A 19,707-nucleotide genomic window follows, 5' to 3' on the forward strand; every position below is an offset into this window, starting at 1 on the left:
GGATCTTGCTTCAAAGTCTGTGCCTCCCTCTCTCTCTGTTCCTCCCCCACTCACACTCTCACTGTCCCTCTCTCTCAAAAATAAAGAATAAAAAAAAAATTAAAAGAAAAAGAAAAAGTGAATATAGTCAAATTTTATTTATCTTAAAGCTTATTTATTTATTCTGAGAGGGAGTGAGAGAGAGAGAGCAGGAGAGGGGCAGAGAGGGAGGAGGAGAGAGAGGATCCCAAGCAGGCTCCATGCTGCCAGCACAGAGCCCGACGCGGGGTTTGAACTCACAAACCACGAGATCATGACCTGAGCTGAAACCAGGAGTCGGAGGCCTAACCGACTGAGCCACCCAGGTGCCCCGGGTAAGTCTAATTAAAAAAAAATTTTTTTAAGTTTATTTATTTTTGACAGAGACAGTGCGAGCATGAGCTGGGGAGGTGCAGAGAAAGAGAGGGAGACACAGAATCCGAAGCAGGCTCCAGGCTCCGAGCTGTCAGCACAGAGCCTGATGCAGGGCTCGAACTCACGAACCATGAGATCATGACCTGGGCCGAAGTCGGATGCTTAACCGACTGAGCCACGCGGGCGCCCCCGGGTAAGTCTAATTTTAAAAGCAGCTCATTTTCCGAGGGCTAATCCTGTCCCAAAAGCTCACCCTAGATCCTAGGTCCTCAGGGAGGACCCTACTTTCTTGCAGCCTGGCAGGTGACTGACACCTTGATGATACAGAACGTCTTCGTAGATAACTTGGCACAACGCTGACATTTCGTTTGGGGGCCTCTATGCCTTTTCCACCTCAACGCCCAGAAGGAGTCTCTTTTGATAGACAGGAAAACACAGGGACAGAGAAGCCAATCTCCATCTCTGTCACATGTCACATGTGTTTCTGGCAGAGCTAGGACGTCTTCTCAGAACCTGTCTTCTCTCCGTCAGCAAAGCCCCACTCTCGTGGCCACTACCGTGGACTTCTCCACCTGAGGCCCAGATTCAGACCTGCCTCTCCCAGATATCCTGCCTGAAATCCCCTCATACCCACGCTGGGCACCGTGTGCCCTGAAATCCACCGTAGGGACAGTTAACTTTGTCCCATGTGTCATCCAAAAGTAAGTCCTCCACCCAAATCCAGCTTTCTCACCAGGAAATCAGAAATGTGTCACTGGAACCCCTCAGGCCCACCGTGACACCCCACGTGGTTTCCAAAGGCCCCTCCCCCCGAGGGATGGGGGCGGCCACAGCAGGACTAAATGTAAAATCCCACAATCAAGTTCAAAAAACAACAGCGTGCCAGCAAAGGATGCAAGCAACGTGACTTGGCAAGGATAGTTTGAGAAAACGAACACTAACGCCTTTGGAGACGGTCACTGGATGCCATGACCGGCCAAGCCGATGGGATCTTGGCTTCGTCATAACATGGGTGGCGACCGTCTTATCTCCTCTGGTCAAATCATACCCGGTTCTTCTGATGCCACTCTTTACAAGGCTAGTGAGAGGCGTGAGGGGTTGGCGGGTTCGTCCGCTAACCCAGACCTGGCGGCTTAAACAGAAGTGTATTTCCTCACAGTCCTGCACGCTGCAAGTCTGAGGTCAAGGAGCGAGCGGGGCTGGTTTCTCCCGAGGCCTCTCCGTTTGGCTCGTCGACGGCCGTCTTCTCCCTGCGTGTTCACACGGTCGTCCCTCTGCGTGCGTCTGTGTCCTAGCTCCTCCTCTTGGAAGGACACCAGCCATGTCAGACTAGGGCCCCCGTCAATGACACCTTTTTAACACGAATTAATTAATTCTTTAAAGGTCCCATCTCCAAATTCAGTTACATTCTGTAGTCCTGGGAGCGGGCAGGTGTGTGTGTGTGTGTGTGTGTGTGTGTGTGTGAGGACTAACACACGAATTTGAGGGACACAGTTCAGCCCGTAACAGACGGGGAGGCGTTAAACCTGGATCAGGAACCCAAGAAGCGCCTCTTTGGGCCAGAGCGCTGTCTGGTGAAATGACAATTAAGAGCTTCCCAGGGCAGGGGCACCTGGGTGGCTCAGTCGGTTAAGCGTCCGACTTCAGCTCAGGTCACGATCTCGCGGTCCGTGAGTTCGAGCCCCGTGTCGGGCTCTGGGCTGATGGCTCAGAGCCTGGAGCCTGCTTCCGATTCTGTGTTTCCCTCTCTCTCTGCCCCTCCCCTGTTCATGCTGTGTCTCTCTGTGTCTCAAAAATAAATAAACGTTAAAAAAAATTAAAAAAGAAAAAAGAAAAGAGCTTCCCAGGGCAGAACCAGGATGCCTGAACATGAATGGCTGGAGAACACTCTGGTGAAGCATCAGGGCCCTCACGAACACTCAGCACGACCCACACTCTGAATGGGTGGCACTGAGAGGCCCCAGGACAAGCCAGGCGGGAGGCGTGAACACCTACGGAAGGCCAGACTCGACAGGTGCTGAGACTGTGAGACTTCCTTCACACCCCTTCGTGTTTCGCTGGGTCTGAGCTTCAGATGCAGACGAAGTGCGTCGGCAATCAGAGAGTGGACCAGAGCCTCACACACGCCAACCCCAGACGCCCCAACAAAGCTGCACAGGAGACCACGGCCCGTCCTGATGAACACGCAGCCCATCATCTGTCACAGGACGAAAGCCTGGCGGGAGCCGGTCTGACTCCTACATCAGAGCAGCCCTGCCCCCAGGGTCGCCGGGGTGGCTCTGTCGGTTAAGTATCCGACTCTCGACTTCGGCTCAGGTCACGATCTTGCGGTTTGTGAGTTCGAGCCCCGCATCAGGCTCTGCGCTGAACAGCGTGGGACCTGCTTGGCATTCTTTCTCTCTCTCCTTCGCTCTCTCTGCCCCTCCCCCACTGTCTCTAAATAAATAAATGAAATATAAAAATAAATAAATAAGTAAAAACACTGCCCTGCTTGAATCCCGACAGCAAAGGGTTCAGAGAATCCTGCTTCTCTCCTGGATCTCATCGTAACCTAGAGAGGATCACATCTTGCTAATAGTTTCCTGCCGGGAGCTTTCCCAGATGCGGCACTGGGTGAGCCGAAGCCTCATCTAATCGCTACAGCACTGCGGTAGGTCCCTTGGAAGGCGGACTGTCCGCGTGCCTGGCTAACCTGGGCTCCAAAGCATGGTGCACCCTCAAAACATCACCTCTTTGATTTCCAGACTAGATTCAGTTGCTCAGAGCCGTGTGTTCTCCCTCCCTCTTTGACCCTCTGGAAGCACGGATGACCTCGGGGACCGGTGTGGGGTGCCACGCAGGGGTTGCACGGACCCGCCAGAGGATCCTGCTGGATCCAGGGTGCCAGAGAATCCCTCACCCGTGCTCCAGAAACTGGCCTCGTCTGCTCGTCGCGAGGGAAGTCCCAGAGCACGGGGCAAGTAGCTAAAGGCAAGGGAGGGACTTCCGAGCTCAAACGACCCCCTGCCACGGCAGAGGAGGCCACGGCAGTGGCCCCAAATCACCGGTGATGTGCAACCCTTCCCAGTCACCAAAGCCGGAAGACATCTATCCACCGGGATCACCTCAAAAAGCATCCTCCCCGCTTACAGGGCGATGCCTGCCACCATCAATGCAAACACCTGCTTCTCTAGAAATAAGGTGACGCCAGGACCGTGTTGTGACTTTCGCGGGCCCTTCTGCTTCCATGGGCCTCTCTTCCTCCACACGCAAATATTTAAAACCACATTTTACAACTGCACGGGCGTCAAGGCAGACGGATACCTTAATATGATGTATTAAAGCACGTTCTTCAACTTCAAAGCTTGTTTTCTCCCCTTCCGATCGAAGGGAAACAAACATTTTCACATTTTGCCTGGAAGTGTTGCGGGCCCTCGACACCGTTCCCGCTCTATGGAGAGGTCAGATGCGAGGCAGTGATGCGAGGAACGCGTTCTAAAATTTGGAGATAGGACGTGAAAAGGTAACGAACGTGGCGGCAGCGGGAGGAGGTGGGGACTAGCCCGGCATGTGACCAGGCTGAGTCTGGGGTGCAAGCAGCAGCCACAGACAGGGCATCGGAGACACGCATCGGAGAAGGTCAAGGATGAGGACACACGGGTAAGAGTCCAGAGTGCACGGGTGCAATGAAATCCCAAGAGTGGCTGAGCTGGGGAGCCCCAGCATTTGGGGTGGGGGGGAGGCGGCCACGGGCAAGGGGCTCCCAGAGAAACACAGAAAGGGAGGGTCAGAGAAGGAGAATGAGAAGAGAGAGGTAAAGGGGTCAAATGCGTTAAGGAGGAGGAAATGATCCAGAAGGTCCCACAACCTAGCTGAAGAAATCCTGGATCTGTTTTTGTGGCATTACAATTCCCCCGAGCTTAGTGGCTTAAACAATACCCATTCATTAGCTCGCAGTTCTGTGGATCGGAAGTGCGGGCGTGGCACGGGGGAGTTTTCTGCTCCTGGTGTCACAAGGCCGCAATCAGTGTGTCAGCCGGCTGTGTTCTCAAGCTGGCAGTTGGGATCCTCCTTCGGGCTCACTCAGCTTGTTCCCTTGTGGCTGGCGGACTGAGGTCCGGTTTCCCTGCCAGCCGCGAGCGGGGACTGCCTTCAGCTCCCCCGGGCCACCTGCGCCCCTTACCACGTGGCCCCTCCACCTTCAAAGCCTGCCTTGCAAACCCTCCCTCGGGATGAATCCCTCCCTGCAAAAATCTCTTCGCTGGGAAGAGGCCGTTTCCTTTAAAAGGCTCACCTAATTATGTCAGACCCACCAGGATAATTGCCTTTTTCAGATCAACTGATTTGGGACCATAATTATACCCACAAAATCAAAACTCCCTCGGCAATGCCTGGACTAGTGTTTGAGTGGAGAAGGTATGTGCATACCAGGGGCGGGAATCTCTTGAGCGTCTTAAGAGTTGTGCCTACTACCCACATATTAACTTGAAAAGCAGCATTTCTAAAAACAAAAAACAAAAAACAAAAGCATCATTTCTAAGGCTCCCAAGACCTCCGACACCGTAGCTGATAGACGGAGTGCTGGCCTATGTTATTAAGACCAGCAGAATGGAGGGGCGCCTGGGTGGCTCAGTTAGTCAAGTGTCTGCCTCGGTTTTGGCTCAGGTCATGATCTTATGGTTCATGGGTTCGAGCCCCGCATCAGGCTCTGCACGGACAGCGTGGAACCTGCTTGGCATTCTCAATCTCTCTCTCTCTCTCCCCCTCTCTCTCTGCACCTCCCTTGCTCGCTTGTTCTCTCTCTCAAAATAAATAAACATTAAAAAAAAAAAAAGACCAGCAGAGTGGAGATGATGTTGGCTTTATTCCCTGGAAGACAGACTGATCTCAACATACAACGTGTGGACCAACAATACACCATCTTCCTTACATTCAAACCCCCCGTTACTGGTGACAGACCACTCGTCACCACTGGCAATGTTAAGCTGGTACAATCTTTTTGCAGGGTGATTCTGTAGCATGAACGAAAAATGTGAGCCGAAGTAAAAACCAGTAAAAACCTGCTATTTTACTGATAGGTTCCACTTTTAGAGATTAAATCTAACACAACAATCAGAAATGCAGATTAGATCTAATGTAACAATCAGAAATGTACCCAAGGGCCTGCCTATATACATACGTATATTTATGTATATATATACATATATATATACATATATATACGTGTGTGTGTATACATTTACATATATATGTGTGTGTGTGTGTATACACACACACACACACACACACACATATATATATAACCATGTATCTCAGAATTTTTTTTTTGATGTTTATTTATTTTTGAGAGACAGGCTGAGTGTGAGGGGGGGTGCAGAGAGAGAGAAGGAGACACAGAATCCGAAACAGGCTCCAGGCTCTGAGCCGTCAGCTCAAAGCCCGACATGGAGCTCGAACCCATGAGCCGTGAGATCATGACCTGAGCCAAAGTCGGACGCTCAACTGACTGAGCCACCCAGGCGCCCCAGAATATTTTTTATAACGGCAAAAAAATTAGCAACAACCTAATTACACGAAAAGGAGGCTGATTAAAATTACTACCTGTCGGTATTGTGGAATCCAGTGCAATGTCTTTTAAAATCATGATCTCCAAAAATTATTTAATAACATAGTAAAAAGGTCCACGATACCCTTCTAATTAAGTATCTACATTATAAAATGGGGTGCGTGTGTGTTTATATAAATATATTGGCTGTATCCTCAAGTGGCTATCTCTATACGTTGGTATCACAGACATTTTGAAATGTTTACGTTTTGGGATGCTAAACTATAATTTCATCACAAACAGACGAAATATAACTACAGAAGAACTTCCCTGTTGGGCTCACTCACGCACAGGTGCATTTGGAACTCGCAGGATTTGTTCCCCAAGACAACCCAGATCTAAGTTAGTGGCTGTTGACATTATACAGGTATTAGTTTTAGGTATACTGATCATCACGAGAAGGGTAACCACCACGTGTTACCATCCAAAATTATTACACGATTACTGACTATATTCCTATGCTGTACTTTTTCATCCCCATGACTTACTTATTTTATAACTGGAAGTTTGTACCTTTTTTTTTTTTTTTTTAGTTTACTTTGAGAGAGAGAGAGAAAGTGTGAGCACAAGTGGGGGAAGTGCAGAGACAGGGGGAGAGTCCCAAGCAGGCTGTCCACTCTCAGCACAGAGTCCGATGCGGGACTCGAACTCACGAACTATGCGGGACTCGAACTCACGAACTAGGAGATCCTGACCTGAGCCGAAACCAAGAGTCGGATGCTTAACCGATTGAGCCACCCAGGTGCCCGGAAGTTTGTACCTCTTAATCTCCCTCCACCATATCTATCCCCCCACACCCCCCAGCATGAGCTTACTTTTAAAGTGATTACAGGGGCACCTGGGTGGCCGGTTGAGCGTCCGACTTCGGCTCAGGTCATGATCGCGCGGCCCGTGGGTTCAAGCCCCACATCGGGTTCCGTGCTGACAGCTCAGAGCCTGGAGCCTGCTCCGGATTCTGTGTCTCCCTCTCTATCTCTACCCCTCCCCCGCTCATGCACTGTCTCCGTCTCTCAAAAACAAACATTAAAAAAAATAAACTGATTATATACTAGGATCTACATTTAAATAAGTAACATAAAAAATGTAACTTCGAAAGTCCCAGTCAAGGGGCACAATTTATTTTTTTTTAATATGAAATTTATTGCCAAATCGGTTTCCATACAACACCCGGTGCTCATCCCAACAGGTTCAAGGGGCACAATTTAGAAGGAACTGTCAGCTGGGCAGTTAAAACCTGGCCAAGAGAGGAAGGGCCCAGCCTGACAGGTGCTGCTTGTCCGACGGGCCCTCTGGTCCAGTATCCCACTGGCCTGGGTTTGCTTGGACTGAATTACTTCAGCTGGTCAGAGATATCAATTTAGACTCAGCTGAACGAATAAATCGGTGATTCTATGAAAAAACCCCAGAGCCTCCAATGGAATCTCATCCCAACTCCGCCACTGCTGTGACGGCTGAAGACACACGCATGGATTGTGTCTGGATCTGCGAGCCTGCCCTAAAGATCAGTAATCTGAGAAAGGCAACATCGCTGGAGACCCACACATCCACTCCTACACTGTGCCGGGCACTTTCCGTAAGAGCCTCTGAGAGGCAGCGCCGGAGGAAACAGCCTTCATTTAGGTGTGTAATTGCAGGCTGGTGTGGCTCCCAAGGGGTCCCGTCTCTCCCTGGACACATGTGGAGACAGCATCATTACACTGAAATAGTCCCAGCAGCACGGAGAGCACAGGGCACTGCCCGCCCCTGGGAATGTGAATTTGCTGCAGACGCTTTACTATCTGAGCCACGAGCTTGTCTGACAAAGGTCTTTAGGGCAGAAAACTGTTATGTTTTCATTGCCAAGCTTTTCATTTCCTCCTAACAAAAGTTTTTCTTGCTCCTAGGAGCAAGAAACTAACTAACTAACTAACTTTCAGATATATACAGGAAGAAAAGAAAAGAAAATCGGTCAATACACGGCAGGACGCTTTGCCCCGGGATGCGACTGCTAACGTGGCATGTTTCATGCTGTCACCACAACGGAAAGGGCCTTAGGAAACCACCTTGGGGGACACACATAACACGTAACTGTCTCAGCCTGCTTCTGAAAGGCCTCAAGACCTGGAGCAGGGGGGCCCAGCTCTCCTGCCCCACCCCCACCGCACCTTCTCAGCACACCGGTGACAGCTATGACGACGGATGGATTCAGAGCTCATTACGACGCCCCCACGAAGCTGTCACTGGGGTTCTGGCACTCTCCCCGTCTCGGGGAGAACCTGGTTCATCTCTGCTGGTCTTGATCCCTGGCCCTAGTTCTTTTCCAGAACGGAAGAGAATCAGGCTTCCCCTGTTGCCGTGGCGTATCTGTAGGAGCAGGGCATCTCCGGGGACTGGGAAGTCACTCAGGATCGGGGTCTGTGATCCTTTGCTCGAACCTCCAGTTGACAAGCTGTGCTTGGAGAGGGTGGAGGGTGGACCCCTCATGGGGTCGGGGGTGGGGGGAGCAGTGCGGGAGGGCATGGTGTGCACTGGCTGAAATTATGCAGAATGAGCTTATGGAGATGTGGGACACCCCGGGGGTTGGACAGGGGACAGCCACTGGTGTCCGTAAAATTGAAGTGATATTCCCTTACCAGGGGAGGAACGGGGCCTACTGCAAGGAGACGGTAAAGGCATCGGTGCTGGGTTTGATGGGCTGGGGCTCTGCCGTTTACTGGCTTGTGTGGTTTGGGGCCAGTAACTTAATTGCACTGAGCCTTGGTTTCCTCATTTGTAAGGATAATAATACGCTATGTACCTCGCAAAAGGCCACTGCCTGTGATGAAAGCTGTGTATGTCAAAATCTTTTTTTTTTTTTTTTTTTTAAATAGCAAAGCTCTATGCGCGCGCTCTACGCCCCCTAGGCACGTGTGGCTGGTTTTATTTAACCGAAATTAAGTAAAATGAAAAATGCAATTCGTCAGTCACACCCGTCGCATTTCAAGTTCTCAACAGTCACGTGGGCTGGTAGCCGCTGTCATGGAAAGTCCGACTGGACGGTGCTGCCTTATGCCACCCTCGGTTTGTTCGGCCCGGTTATTTTCCAGCAAAGTCTGCCACCCGCCCCCTTATTGCCGCCTTGTGCTACCAATTTCCTCTCACGTGGCCTCTTACCTCGACTGCGGCTGGGAAAGGCCCGTGCGCCAAGGTGGTTCTTCTCTAACTGTGCGCCTTCAGCACAACTGACCCTTGCAAGAAACTCGCTTTTGTTTCATTCCAAAGCACAAATCTTGGGGAGGCTTGCGGGCAGGGGCTAGCATCCTGTGGGTCTTTGCACCCGTTCACTTCCGTGTGGTTGTAGAGTCTAAGCTCCTTGCGGAGAAAGCCAGGGTTCAGTCTGGTCCAGTCAGTGCCTGATGCACGTACAGGGCCACTGGATATTTACTGTCACCTCTGAACCCCTACACGGTGAGGAGGGCAGGGCAAAGTAACCCCACTCAGGAAGACTGAGGAGGAGATGATTCTCAGCCACTTGCTCAAGGACACTCAGAGATGATGTGACAGATGTCTCGCACCCCAGCCAATTCCACCCTGTGACATAACCACCTCCAAGGTGGCCAGGACGGAAGAGCGGGTCCCCAGCGCGCACAAGGAAACAGATGGACGAGGGCCCTGTGCTGCCCGGTTTTTGACTCCAGAAGCAAAATCCACTCTGGTTAATTAATCCCACTCGGATCCTGGCATTTCGAGCGAATCCTGTTAAAAGACTAAAAACCAAATAAGAAGAGACACCCCTTCCTGCAAGTTCCTCAAGTCCTTTCCACATGAAAAGTAGGTCTCAAACTAAGGGAGATGGGGGACAGTTGATGCTAAAACCATCAATGAAACAACAAGCAAGCTGGGTAAGAGAAGAGATGCGAGGTTTTTGTCTCACGTGAGAAAATTCCCCCAGGCCGCCTGGTGGTTAAGAAGGTGGGGTCTGGGGCCAGAAAGGCCGGGTTTAATCCCAGGTCTGGCGCTTTATGGCTGACCCCTTGGGCGAGGTAGCTTCCCTCCCTGTGCCTCAGTTCCTCACCGTGGAAGGGGCAGGAACACTGCCTGTGTCGTAAGGCTGCGGTGAAGAGAAAGCGAGTAAAGCCGGTAAAGGGCCTGGGCAGAGAGCCTGGCACCGAAGCAAAGTACCCTTTCCGGAAGCCCTGAGGTGGCCATCGTCGTGAATCCACACATCGGGCTGAAGGGAGGAGAGACACTTTCAGATCAGCTGGTCCAACAACACAGGGTAGAGGACCTCCTTCCGAGTACCCCTCACCGACGCGCATCGGGGCGCTGCCTGGACACGTTCAGAGACATACAGGGGGTGGGAACCAGGGGTCCTTTCATCTGGGAGATTCTATCTTGAATTCTGGCTTCTGAAGCCCGTCCACCTCCAGTGAATGTTAGTTCAGTCAGCAGGAGACCGCGGCTTGTCATTTAGAACGGCTCTGTCCCTGCTCAACACGGCAGTCATTCGACCCCCTGGGGACGGTCTGGCCTCTCCACTTTGGGCAGAGCATCCCTGTGTCCCTTGAAGCTCACGGACAGCGCACTCGGCAGGCATTTGGTGCCCTGCCACCCCCTTCTTGGGGCTCTCCTGCCTGCCAACATCCTTACGGGGAACCCCAAGTCTCACACCACAGAGGCAGGTGGCTAGATCGACACATTCAAATAAGAGAAATCTGCTTTTTTTGACTATACCATTTTTTTAATTTTTTTTTTTTAATGTTTGTTTGTTTATTTTGAGAGACAGAGACAGAGCATGAGCAGGGGAGGAGCAGAGAGAGACACAGAATCCGAAACAGGCTCCAGGCTCCGAGCTGTCAGCACAGAGCCCGACGCGGGGCTCGAACTCACAAACCGTGAGATCATGACCTGAGCCGAAGCCGGACGCTCAGCCGACTGAGCCACCCAGGCGCCCCTACCTTTTTTTTTTTTTTTTTAATTAGTAGACCCTTGCTTTCCTCAAAGAATCTCACGGGTCAATATAACATTAACTGAAGCGTTGGCCAGTTTTTTCCCCATTGGATTCCCAATCCTTCTGACGGAGTAGACAGAACAACACTCTGCACGGACAGTCTCCTTCTGACCCCACAGAAAGGCCACAAGGCTTCCAAGAGGAGCTAACTTAATGTCTCAGACTAAGGAATTCCAACCTCTCAATGACAGGACTGACTGTCCCCTGAAACTGGAAGTCTCATCGTCTGTATGAATCTCCTCAGTCTCCCCCGCTCACAGGGAGGGTGCACACGAAGGGTAAGTGGGGCCCGTCCCCTTGGCTGGAGCCCTTTCTGAGAGACCCTCTGCAAACGGCCTCGGCTAGAGGGCGTGTTGGGGCTGGGGACAGTTCTTGGCCGGCCTGCGACACGAGACACAGAGTATACACCCCGGAGCGCCCCATAAGCCTCTAGCCTGGAAACGGCGGTGGCTGTACCGAAAAAAGAAGGCATTCGCTGCGGTCTCATGTGGTTACAACGTGTCTGGGACCCCAGGGGCAGCTATGTGTCAGGATTTTCGGGATCTCGATCCCTGCCTGCTCCTTCCACTGCTCTTGAAACCTGGAGTCGAAAAGCCTCTGGATCCTCCACGAGACTGCTGGAGTACGTGCCGGGGTGCGGGCTCGCGAGGGAGAAAACGGGCCTCCCTTAGCCTCGACGGGTGTCCACTGCCGAGATGAAATGGGCGCTCGAAAGGGGAGTCGTGGAAATCCTTTCCATTTAGACACCCGTATGTGAGGGAAGAGAACGCCCCGCGCCGGGCTGTTCTCTCTTCCTCCCTTCCTCAGAGGGCCCTGGGGAGCAGGACGTGGGCTCCAGACAGGCCACAGTGCGGGGGGACCGCCAGCCCACAGCCTCTCAGCCTTGGGTCTTGGGACAAACGACTTACTGTCTGGGAGCTTGGGTCTTCCCACGTGTACTGCTCAGAGTGTCGTATTAGGCTCAGCGGGCGCCCCTCAGCGCCGGGCCTGCGGTGAGTGACATTGGCTCCTGCCCCAGCCCTTCTACCCGCTGCCTTCTGCGCGGGCACATCACACGCCCTGCTCTGTCCGCCTCGGGGAGCCTCTCCTGGCCCCCAGGTGCCCTGCCGTGGCCCCATAACGTTGTACGCACATTTCTAATGCTGCACCTGTCACGCTGTATTTACGAGTGGTTTTAATGCATCTGTCTCTCCGACTAGAACGGTCACCTCTACGCCAGGGGGACTGCAGGAAAACCCTCGGCAGTAGAACCAGTTGGAGGTAGGGGTGTGTGTGTGTGTGTGTGTGTGTGTGCGTGTGTGTGTGTCACTTCTCTCTATTAAGAGAGATGGGTATTTATTTTAAGGATTTGGCTCACATGATTAGAGAGGCACGGTAAGTCCAGTAGAAAAGGCTGGTGAGCCAGAAGACCCAGGAAAAAGTTGCAGGTCAAATCCAAAGGCACTTTTCTGGCAGATTTCCCTCTTCTTTAATGTAGGTCAGGTCCCCCCCCATACCCCCTCCCCCGCCCCGCGTTAAGGCCTTTGACTGATTAGATGAGGCCCACCCCTGACAGAGAGTTATCTACTTTACTCAAGAGTCTACCCATCTGTTAATCTCATCCGAAACACACCTTCACAGAAACATCAAGAATAGTGTTGGGCCACATATCTCCGTACTGTGGCCTGGCCAAACGGACACATAAAACGAATCATCACGACCTCTGAGCCCCGCTGATGTCAGGGGGTAAAACCAGAAAGGCCGGAGTCAGGAAGGGAGTGAGGTAGAGCGGGCACCCTCCCCGCCGGCACCTCGCACCCTGCAGAGCTGAGGACAGACCGCCCTGGGAGCCGTACAAGTGCCGGAAAGTGCCGGAAAGTGCCACTTCCACCTGGAATGCAGACAGACGGCAGTGGGGCCGAGGATTACGAAGCACAGCCACTATCCTGATCACTCGGCTGTAACTGGGGCTCCACAGACCCAGCGGCTGGGGACTGGGGCCAAGCTGCCCAGGGGGAGCGTCATGAGCTTGGAGACACAGTGCCGAATGTGCCAGATCTCTGAGAAGGCAGGACTGGGCCTCCACGTCCCAGCGCTGGGCCCAGTGCTGCAGGTAACAGGTTCTCGGGAAGTATCTATTCAAAGAACTGAATGTTCCCGAGGAGGGGTTGCACAGAGTGAACCTCCCTCCCCTGTCCCCAGGGAGCCTCACTGCAAAGGACACTACTGAGGTGGCACGGGCCACCAGAGGCTGTGCAGGGACAGAGGGCCCAGGCTGCACATCCAGAGTAAATCCTGCTTTGGGACAGGTCCATTCTGGCAACTGCCCGAAGCCTGTGCTCAAGCCCACTCGGGTCTGGGGTCCAGCTGGAGATCCCAGCCCCAGGCTGAGCTGAGGGTCCCCCGAGCCCGCAGGGAGACTAGGATGGTCCCTCTGAGCAGATATGTTTGCCTGAAGCACATGCACTTTCCCTGCTGGGACAAAGGGATGCTCAACTGAATCTTCCCATGAATCCTCCTCTGGCTCAGGGGGAGAAGGGAGGGCAAGACCCCTGTGCCTGGGGCCTGGGGCGGCAGCCAGGCAGGGGCAGCGAGGCGGGGTCAGCTGTGACCGCAGGGCCGGCGGGCCTGACAGCTGGGAGAAGGTATCCCGAACAGCGTGGCCGGAGAAACCAGCAGGAGCCGGGATCTGTCCCTCGGGTGCCACATCCGGTGTTCGCCAGCCCCCACCTCCTCCTTTTGTGCAGTCCGTACCCTGGCCGATCCCGGCAGGCGAACACCTCACACCTCCCCTGTGGCGGAGCTCGGCCACCGCTTCTGAAACCCGTGTCAGCACCTGCCTGGACCACGGCAGAGCCAGGGAGCAGGTGGCAATGCCGGCTCGAAGGGCCGCCCGCGCTCCTGACCAAGCGTAATTTAAGCAGCTGGCTGTTGGTGGCCTGTGAAGAAGGCTTCCTCAATACAGGGCAGTAGGACAGACACCTGGCAGGTCGGGGGCGGGAGGGGGCTTCCGGGACCACCACACGGTGGGTTCCCGAGAGAGACGGCGGTCACCTCGTGTGCCCCACTCTTTTGGTGAAGTCTCTGGCCGATGCTGTCAGGGCCCGAGCCTTGATCAGTGTTTGCTGCTGTTAACCGAACCAGAAGGGCCGGATAGGACAGAAAGGGCGGGCAGGGAGGTGCCGGCCGCCCCAGTGAGGGGGGAGCAGCCCCGCTGGAGCTTCTGGGGAAGGCCCACGAGGAGGGGGAGTGGGCCGGCTCATCAGTCACTGCGAGAACCGTCTTCCCTTGGCCTCCCTGGGCCCAGCCCGGGGCTCACCTGGATGATGAAGCCGGTGGAAGAACACTGCCTGACCCAGAGGCTGAATTTCCGCTTTTTCCTCTTTCGCAGTTCCCGCTCTGTGCACGTGGCGATGAACACAGGGTCCTCGTCAATCAGGGGTTCGTGTAGCACCTGCCAGGAACGAGGGAGCAGAGAAGCTGAGCTCGGGGGGGGGTCATCAGATTTGGGCTCAATCCTAGTCTCTGCCTTTGACCAGCTGTGTGACCTTGGCTAAGTCACGTTTCCTTTCTGATCCTGGGTCTCCTCATCTATAAAAGGGTAGCAGTTTCAATATTTACGCCAGCGATTTGGGGAGAACTAAGTAAGAAGCCGTAGGCAAGGCACTTAGCACAGGCCCTGACATATAGTAGGTATTTAGTAAATGGAAATTTGAAAAAGTAACTGAAGGGGCACCTGGGTGGCTCAGTCGGTTAAGTGTCTGCATTCAGCTCAGGTCATGATCTCACAGGCCGTGAGTTCGAGCCCCGCACCGGGTTCTGTGCTGACAGCTCGGAGCCTGGAGCCTGCTTCGGATTCTGTGTCTCCCTCTCTCTCTCTCAAAAATACATAAACATTAAAAAAAAAAAAAACTTAAAAAAAATTTTTTTTTATCTTATTTTTGAGAGAGAGAGAGAGAGAGCGCGCGTGAGTGGGGGGAGGGGCAGAGAGAGAGGGAGACAGGGAATCCGAAGCAGGCTCCGAGCTGTCAGCACAGAGCCCGACGCGGGGCTCGAACCCCTGAACTGTCAGATCAAGACCTGGGCTGAAGTGGGACACTTAACCCACTGAGCCACCTAGGTGCCCCCCAAAAAACTTTTTTTTTAAATAAAAATAAAAAAAAATAAACAGTAACTTAATTTTTATTTTATATATTTATAAGATACACATTTAATCTCTATATTTATATATGTTAAATACATTTATAATCATCTTATTACAATAATAATTATATATATATAATATATAATATATAATATATAATAATAATTATATATAATATATATATAATTATAATATATAAATATAATATAATTATAATTATATTATATAATAATAATAATTATTATTATTATTATTATTACTATTAGTGGCCGAAGGTCCCCAGGGCAAACTCTCACTTGGTGGAGGGATCTCCAGCAGGGGCCCTGACCTCTAGCTAGACATGCCCACCTGTCTTCAGGGAACACCTCTCCCCTGCTGGGCAGCCCCAACCGCTAAAAAGTTCTTTCCCTCACGGACTCAAAATTTACCTACATTCTATCTGAGCCTATTGATCTGCCTTCTGTCCCTGTGAGAAACAAAAGAAAACACACACTATTTCTGCAGGTATTCCAGACCGTGCTCATGTTGGCCCACAACCTCCTCGTATCCCGGGCCGAACAATCTCTCTTTAAAATCCGCCCCTGACGTGAATCTGACGCCTGTGGCCTTGTGGCCGACACCCAGCCTCTGGCTCTCCTCCACATCGTCACGTCCTTCCAGACGCGGGATTCCTGAGGCGATGTTCACACTTATTTCACCTATCTCTATTTCTTTATGACATGCTTATTACGATGCGTTCAATGACAAGACTCTAAGGTAGAAAGAAATGGGATAACAAAAACAGGCTCCAAGGAGTGCTCAAAGTTTTGTGTCTTTAAAAGCCAAAGCTTTTGGGAGGAGACTTTTGGCTCAATTTAGGAATCTGCTACACGTCTCCGCCAAGTCCAAGGTCAAGCTCAACTGTGAATTGGGGGGTGTGGCTGAATTTCATCGAAATGAAGACTGTGGGAAGCGACGAGATTCCAAGAACCCTCCCCAGCGCCCTAGATGAGGGGCCAGTAGACTACGCTGGAGTCTGGCCCACCACCTGTTGTAACTGAAGTTTTACTGGGACCTGCCATGCTCACTCACTCACATATTGTCCACGGCTGCTCCTGGACTCCAACGCCAAAACGACAAGATGCATCGGGGACCGTATGGCTCGCACAGTCTAACGTACCGACTGTCTGGCCACTGGCAGAAAAAGTGTACCAACTCGTTCTCCACCGGTGCTTTGGGACCTTTAGTGAACAAACTAGTTACCCGGGATCCTACCGACGGGTGAATTCTGATTTAGCGGGTTTGGGGCAGGGCCGGAGTTTCTGCGTTGCCGACAAGTTCCCAGGTGACGTCAGAACACGGTCTGACAAGGGCAGACTGGAGGACAATACTTAGCGACTGCGATGTGGACGCTATCCTCTCAACCTCCCATCAGTGCTACCTAGAATTCCATTTAAAACAGCAACAGACTGGAAGGGTTCAGTGTGGCCCCCTTCAGTTTTTCTGTTGTTGGACGCATGTGGACGTGACACCTGGCCCTGCCCGTCTTACGCTTATGAACGGGAGGGCTGAAGAGGCTGCCGGCCACGGGCCCTCACGCCTTGCTGACTCTGTGGGCTCATAGAATACTCGAAACCCCATTTGGAGCCACTGTAGCAAAATGGACACCCCCTCCCCCACCACCGTGGTGCTCCATTTGAGCAGAGGGGGAAAGGGGAAAAGGGCAGAAAGGAGTCCTTTCGCTGCCCGCGTATTCCCTGCGCCATCAGGCCTACTGGAGAAGCGTGTCCTACTCACCCCCTCCGAAGCCACAGTACAGAAAACTGCCCTCCCTCCCTCATCTTCAGAAAGCCAGCGTACCTCCAGTCTGTGTGCGTTTACCTAAACTCAGGGGCGCGTTGGTATTTCATCGCATGCCTCACCAAAGCAACCTCTGCGTGAAAACTACCCATGCCGGAAAACCACTTCTCTCTCCGCCGGGCTGCCCACCGGCCAGCATCTCTCTGCTCCCCAAGTGTACTTCCTGAGTCCCCTTCTGTGCATGACAAGCTCATTTTGGGGCGTGGCAGTCGGTTAGGGGAGAGGAAAGGCAAAGCATCCATTTATTTACTTGTATAATCCCTCCCCGAAAATATCCTCCTACGGAACCTGTCCCCACTTTTGAGGACATGATGCATCTCTCTGTTTGGCACTCGGGTATACACACGCGTGCGGACAGACGTGCGCGCGACTTGTGGCTGCGTGGGTTACCGGTAGACTGAGAGCCGTCAGCTTTCTGAAGGCTCTGCGAAAGCTTCAACTCATCCTGGAGGGTCGCAATTTGCTGGAAGGGAAAGGCTCCAGAGATGGCGGGGCAGAGGGTGCGTGTCGGGGGCAGAGTATGTGTGAGGGAGCAGGACGTGGAAGGGACGCTTGGCAGCCAGGAGCCGAACCACCCACACGTGCTGGAGAACTGTTCCAACCGCCCTCAGCAGGCAGCGTGTAGACCCTTCAGAGGGGCCCTGAGGCTCTGGGGTGCCAGATGGCCAAACTCACTAGGCCATCACCTTCCATCCAAATGACCGTTCCAGAGCCCATGCAGGGACTTTTCACGGAGCAGAAAAGCTGGAAAACCAGGACACCTTTACGGTTTCTAGCGTCTTCGGACATCCAGATGGCTAACAGACACATGGAAAGATGCTCAGCATCACTCATCACCAGGGAAATGCAAATCCGAACCTCAGTGAGATACCACCTGACACCCGTCAGAAAGGCTAGCATGAACAACTCAGGCAACCACAGATGTTGGCGAGGATGCGGAGAAAGAGGCTCTCTTTTGCGTGGTCGGTGGCGATGCAAGCTGGGGCGGCCACTCTGGAAAACAGCGTGGAGGTCCCTCCGAAAACTAAAAATAGAGCTACCCTATGACCCAGCGATTGCACGACTATTTATGCAAAGGGTACAAACTGCTGATTCAAAGGGGCGCATGCACTCACCCCCATGTTTACGGCTGCGCTATCGACAATAGCCAAAGTATGGAAAGAGCCCAGATGTCCATCGACGGATGCATGAAGAATGTGGTAAATATATACAGTGGAGTATTACTCGGCGATCAAAAAGAATGAAAGCCTGCCATTTGCAGCAACGTGGATGGAAGCAGAGTGTATTGTGCTAAGTGAAATAAGTCAGTCAGAGAAAGACAAATAACCATATGATTTCGCTCATATGTGGAATTTAAGAAACAAACAGATGGACATAGGAAGTGGAAGGAAAAATAAGATAAAAACCGAGAGGGAGACAAACCATAAGATACAGAGAACAAACTGAGGGCTGCTGGCAGGCCGGCAGGGGGCAGGGGTGGGGTGGGGGGGCAAATGGGGGATGGGCATTAGGGAGGGCACTTGCTGGGATGTGCACTGGGTGCTATATGTAAGGGATGAATTGCTAAATTCTACTCCTGAAACCATTATTATGCTAGATGTCAACTAAGGGGGACTTAAATACAAGTTTTTAAAAAAAAAAAGAAATTCTAGCTTCTTCAGTCAAGGAGGACAGGAAGCCTCTCCAGGAGGCAGATGCATTGCTGAGAAGAGAAGCAGTGTGGGAGCCAAGCATACTGTGGCCGATGCTGGAGGTCAGGGGAAGACGCCCCTCACCCCGGCAGGCCCGTGGGACGGAAGGTCCCGCCCCACACAGCAAGGCCAGCGCTTTCCAGGGCACGCAGGGTCCAGCTGCTTCTCTGCAAAGGAAGGGGGTACAAGGACTTGTAGGAGCCCCCAGCTAACAGGAAGACCTAATCATGTTCAAAATCAGTCACACGCTGCAGTTCATGATTTCATCCCCCTCGCCTGACTCTCTCGTGCCTACGGGCACAGAGCTGACTCAACGGTGCCCACAGTCAGGAGAAGGCAGAAGGAGAGGAAAATGCCATCTGATTATCAGCCAACGGGAAAACAGATCCGAGGGCCCTGGGACGTTCCCTCTGCCTCGGGTTCCTGTCCTTTGGGGGGAGTGTACTGGGTGTTCTGTTTGCCCCCAAGACCCACTTTCCACCCCTCCTACGCCTTTCCACCCCTCTTATAAACCACACACCATCCAGGCCTCTGTTCCTGGCGTTGGGTTTGTTTGGCCAACCTGGAGGCCTGAGCGAGAGAAGGAGGAGGCCCCCTGCCTGCCCGTGCCCTCACCTCTGGGCTCCGAGGCCCACACCCTCTCCTCGGCCCTCGGCTGATACCAGTTTCCCACTGCTGTTACCAGTCCTGTCACGTCCCTGCACCCTGACCACACGCCATCCACAGTCCCCCGCATCCGGTCGTCCTCAACTGCCCTTCTAGAACACAGGACTCGTTTCCTGCTGGGACCCTGACCAACACAAAAGGCACTGGATACCAAGACGGTAAGCCAAAAGAAGACACAACCTCACAAACACAAAGGTAAACACGAAAATCAAACACAAAGGATATGTTAAAAAAAAAAAAGGAAAAAAGGAGAGAGGGGAAAAAACCCTCCAACACGACCAAGGAGCCCTTCCCCAAAGGAAGACTTATCTTGGGACTCTCTTCTTTCTCTCGGCCTCGCCAACCCGGAAACAAAGAACAGACGTGGGGGCAAGAATAAAGCGAACGTTGTCCCCGGGCTCTCAGCGGTCCTGGTCTCCTCGCTGCGCACCTGAACCACGCA

The 19,707-nt window shown here is 52.6% G+C and overlaps 1 protein-coding gene across 4 annotated transcripts in view; it reads right to left on the reverse strand.

Annotated features, from left to right (window-relative positions):
- PGBD5 (piggyBac transposable element derived 5) overlaps window positions 1–19,707 on the reverse strand; it is a 107,026-nt gene that overhangs the window by 10,821 nt on the left and 76,498 nt on the right. For all 4 annotated transcript variants that reach the window (XM_053910187.1, XM_019419056.2, XM_019419057.2 and 1 more), the window contains exon 3: window positions 14,245–14,379. In XM_053910187.1, the coding sequence (XP_053766162.1) occupies window positions 14,245–14,379 (135 nt within the window). The remainder of the gene's footprint in view (window positions 1–14,244; window positions 14,380–19,707) is intronic.

Source organism: Panthera pardus, unplaced genomic scaffold, assembly GCF_024362965.1.
Source record: "Panthera pardus isolate Hobbes unplaced genomic scaffold, ASM2436296v1 HiC_scaffold_22, whole genome shotgun sequence".
NCBI classification, from domain to species: domain Eukaryota; kingdom Metazoa; phylum Chordata; class Mammalia; order Carnivora; family Felidae; genus Panthera; species Panthera pardus.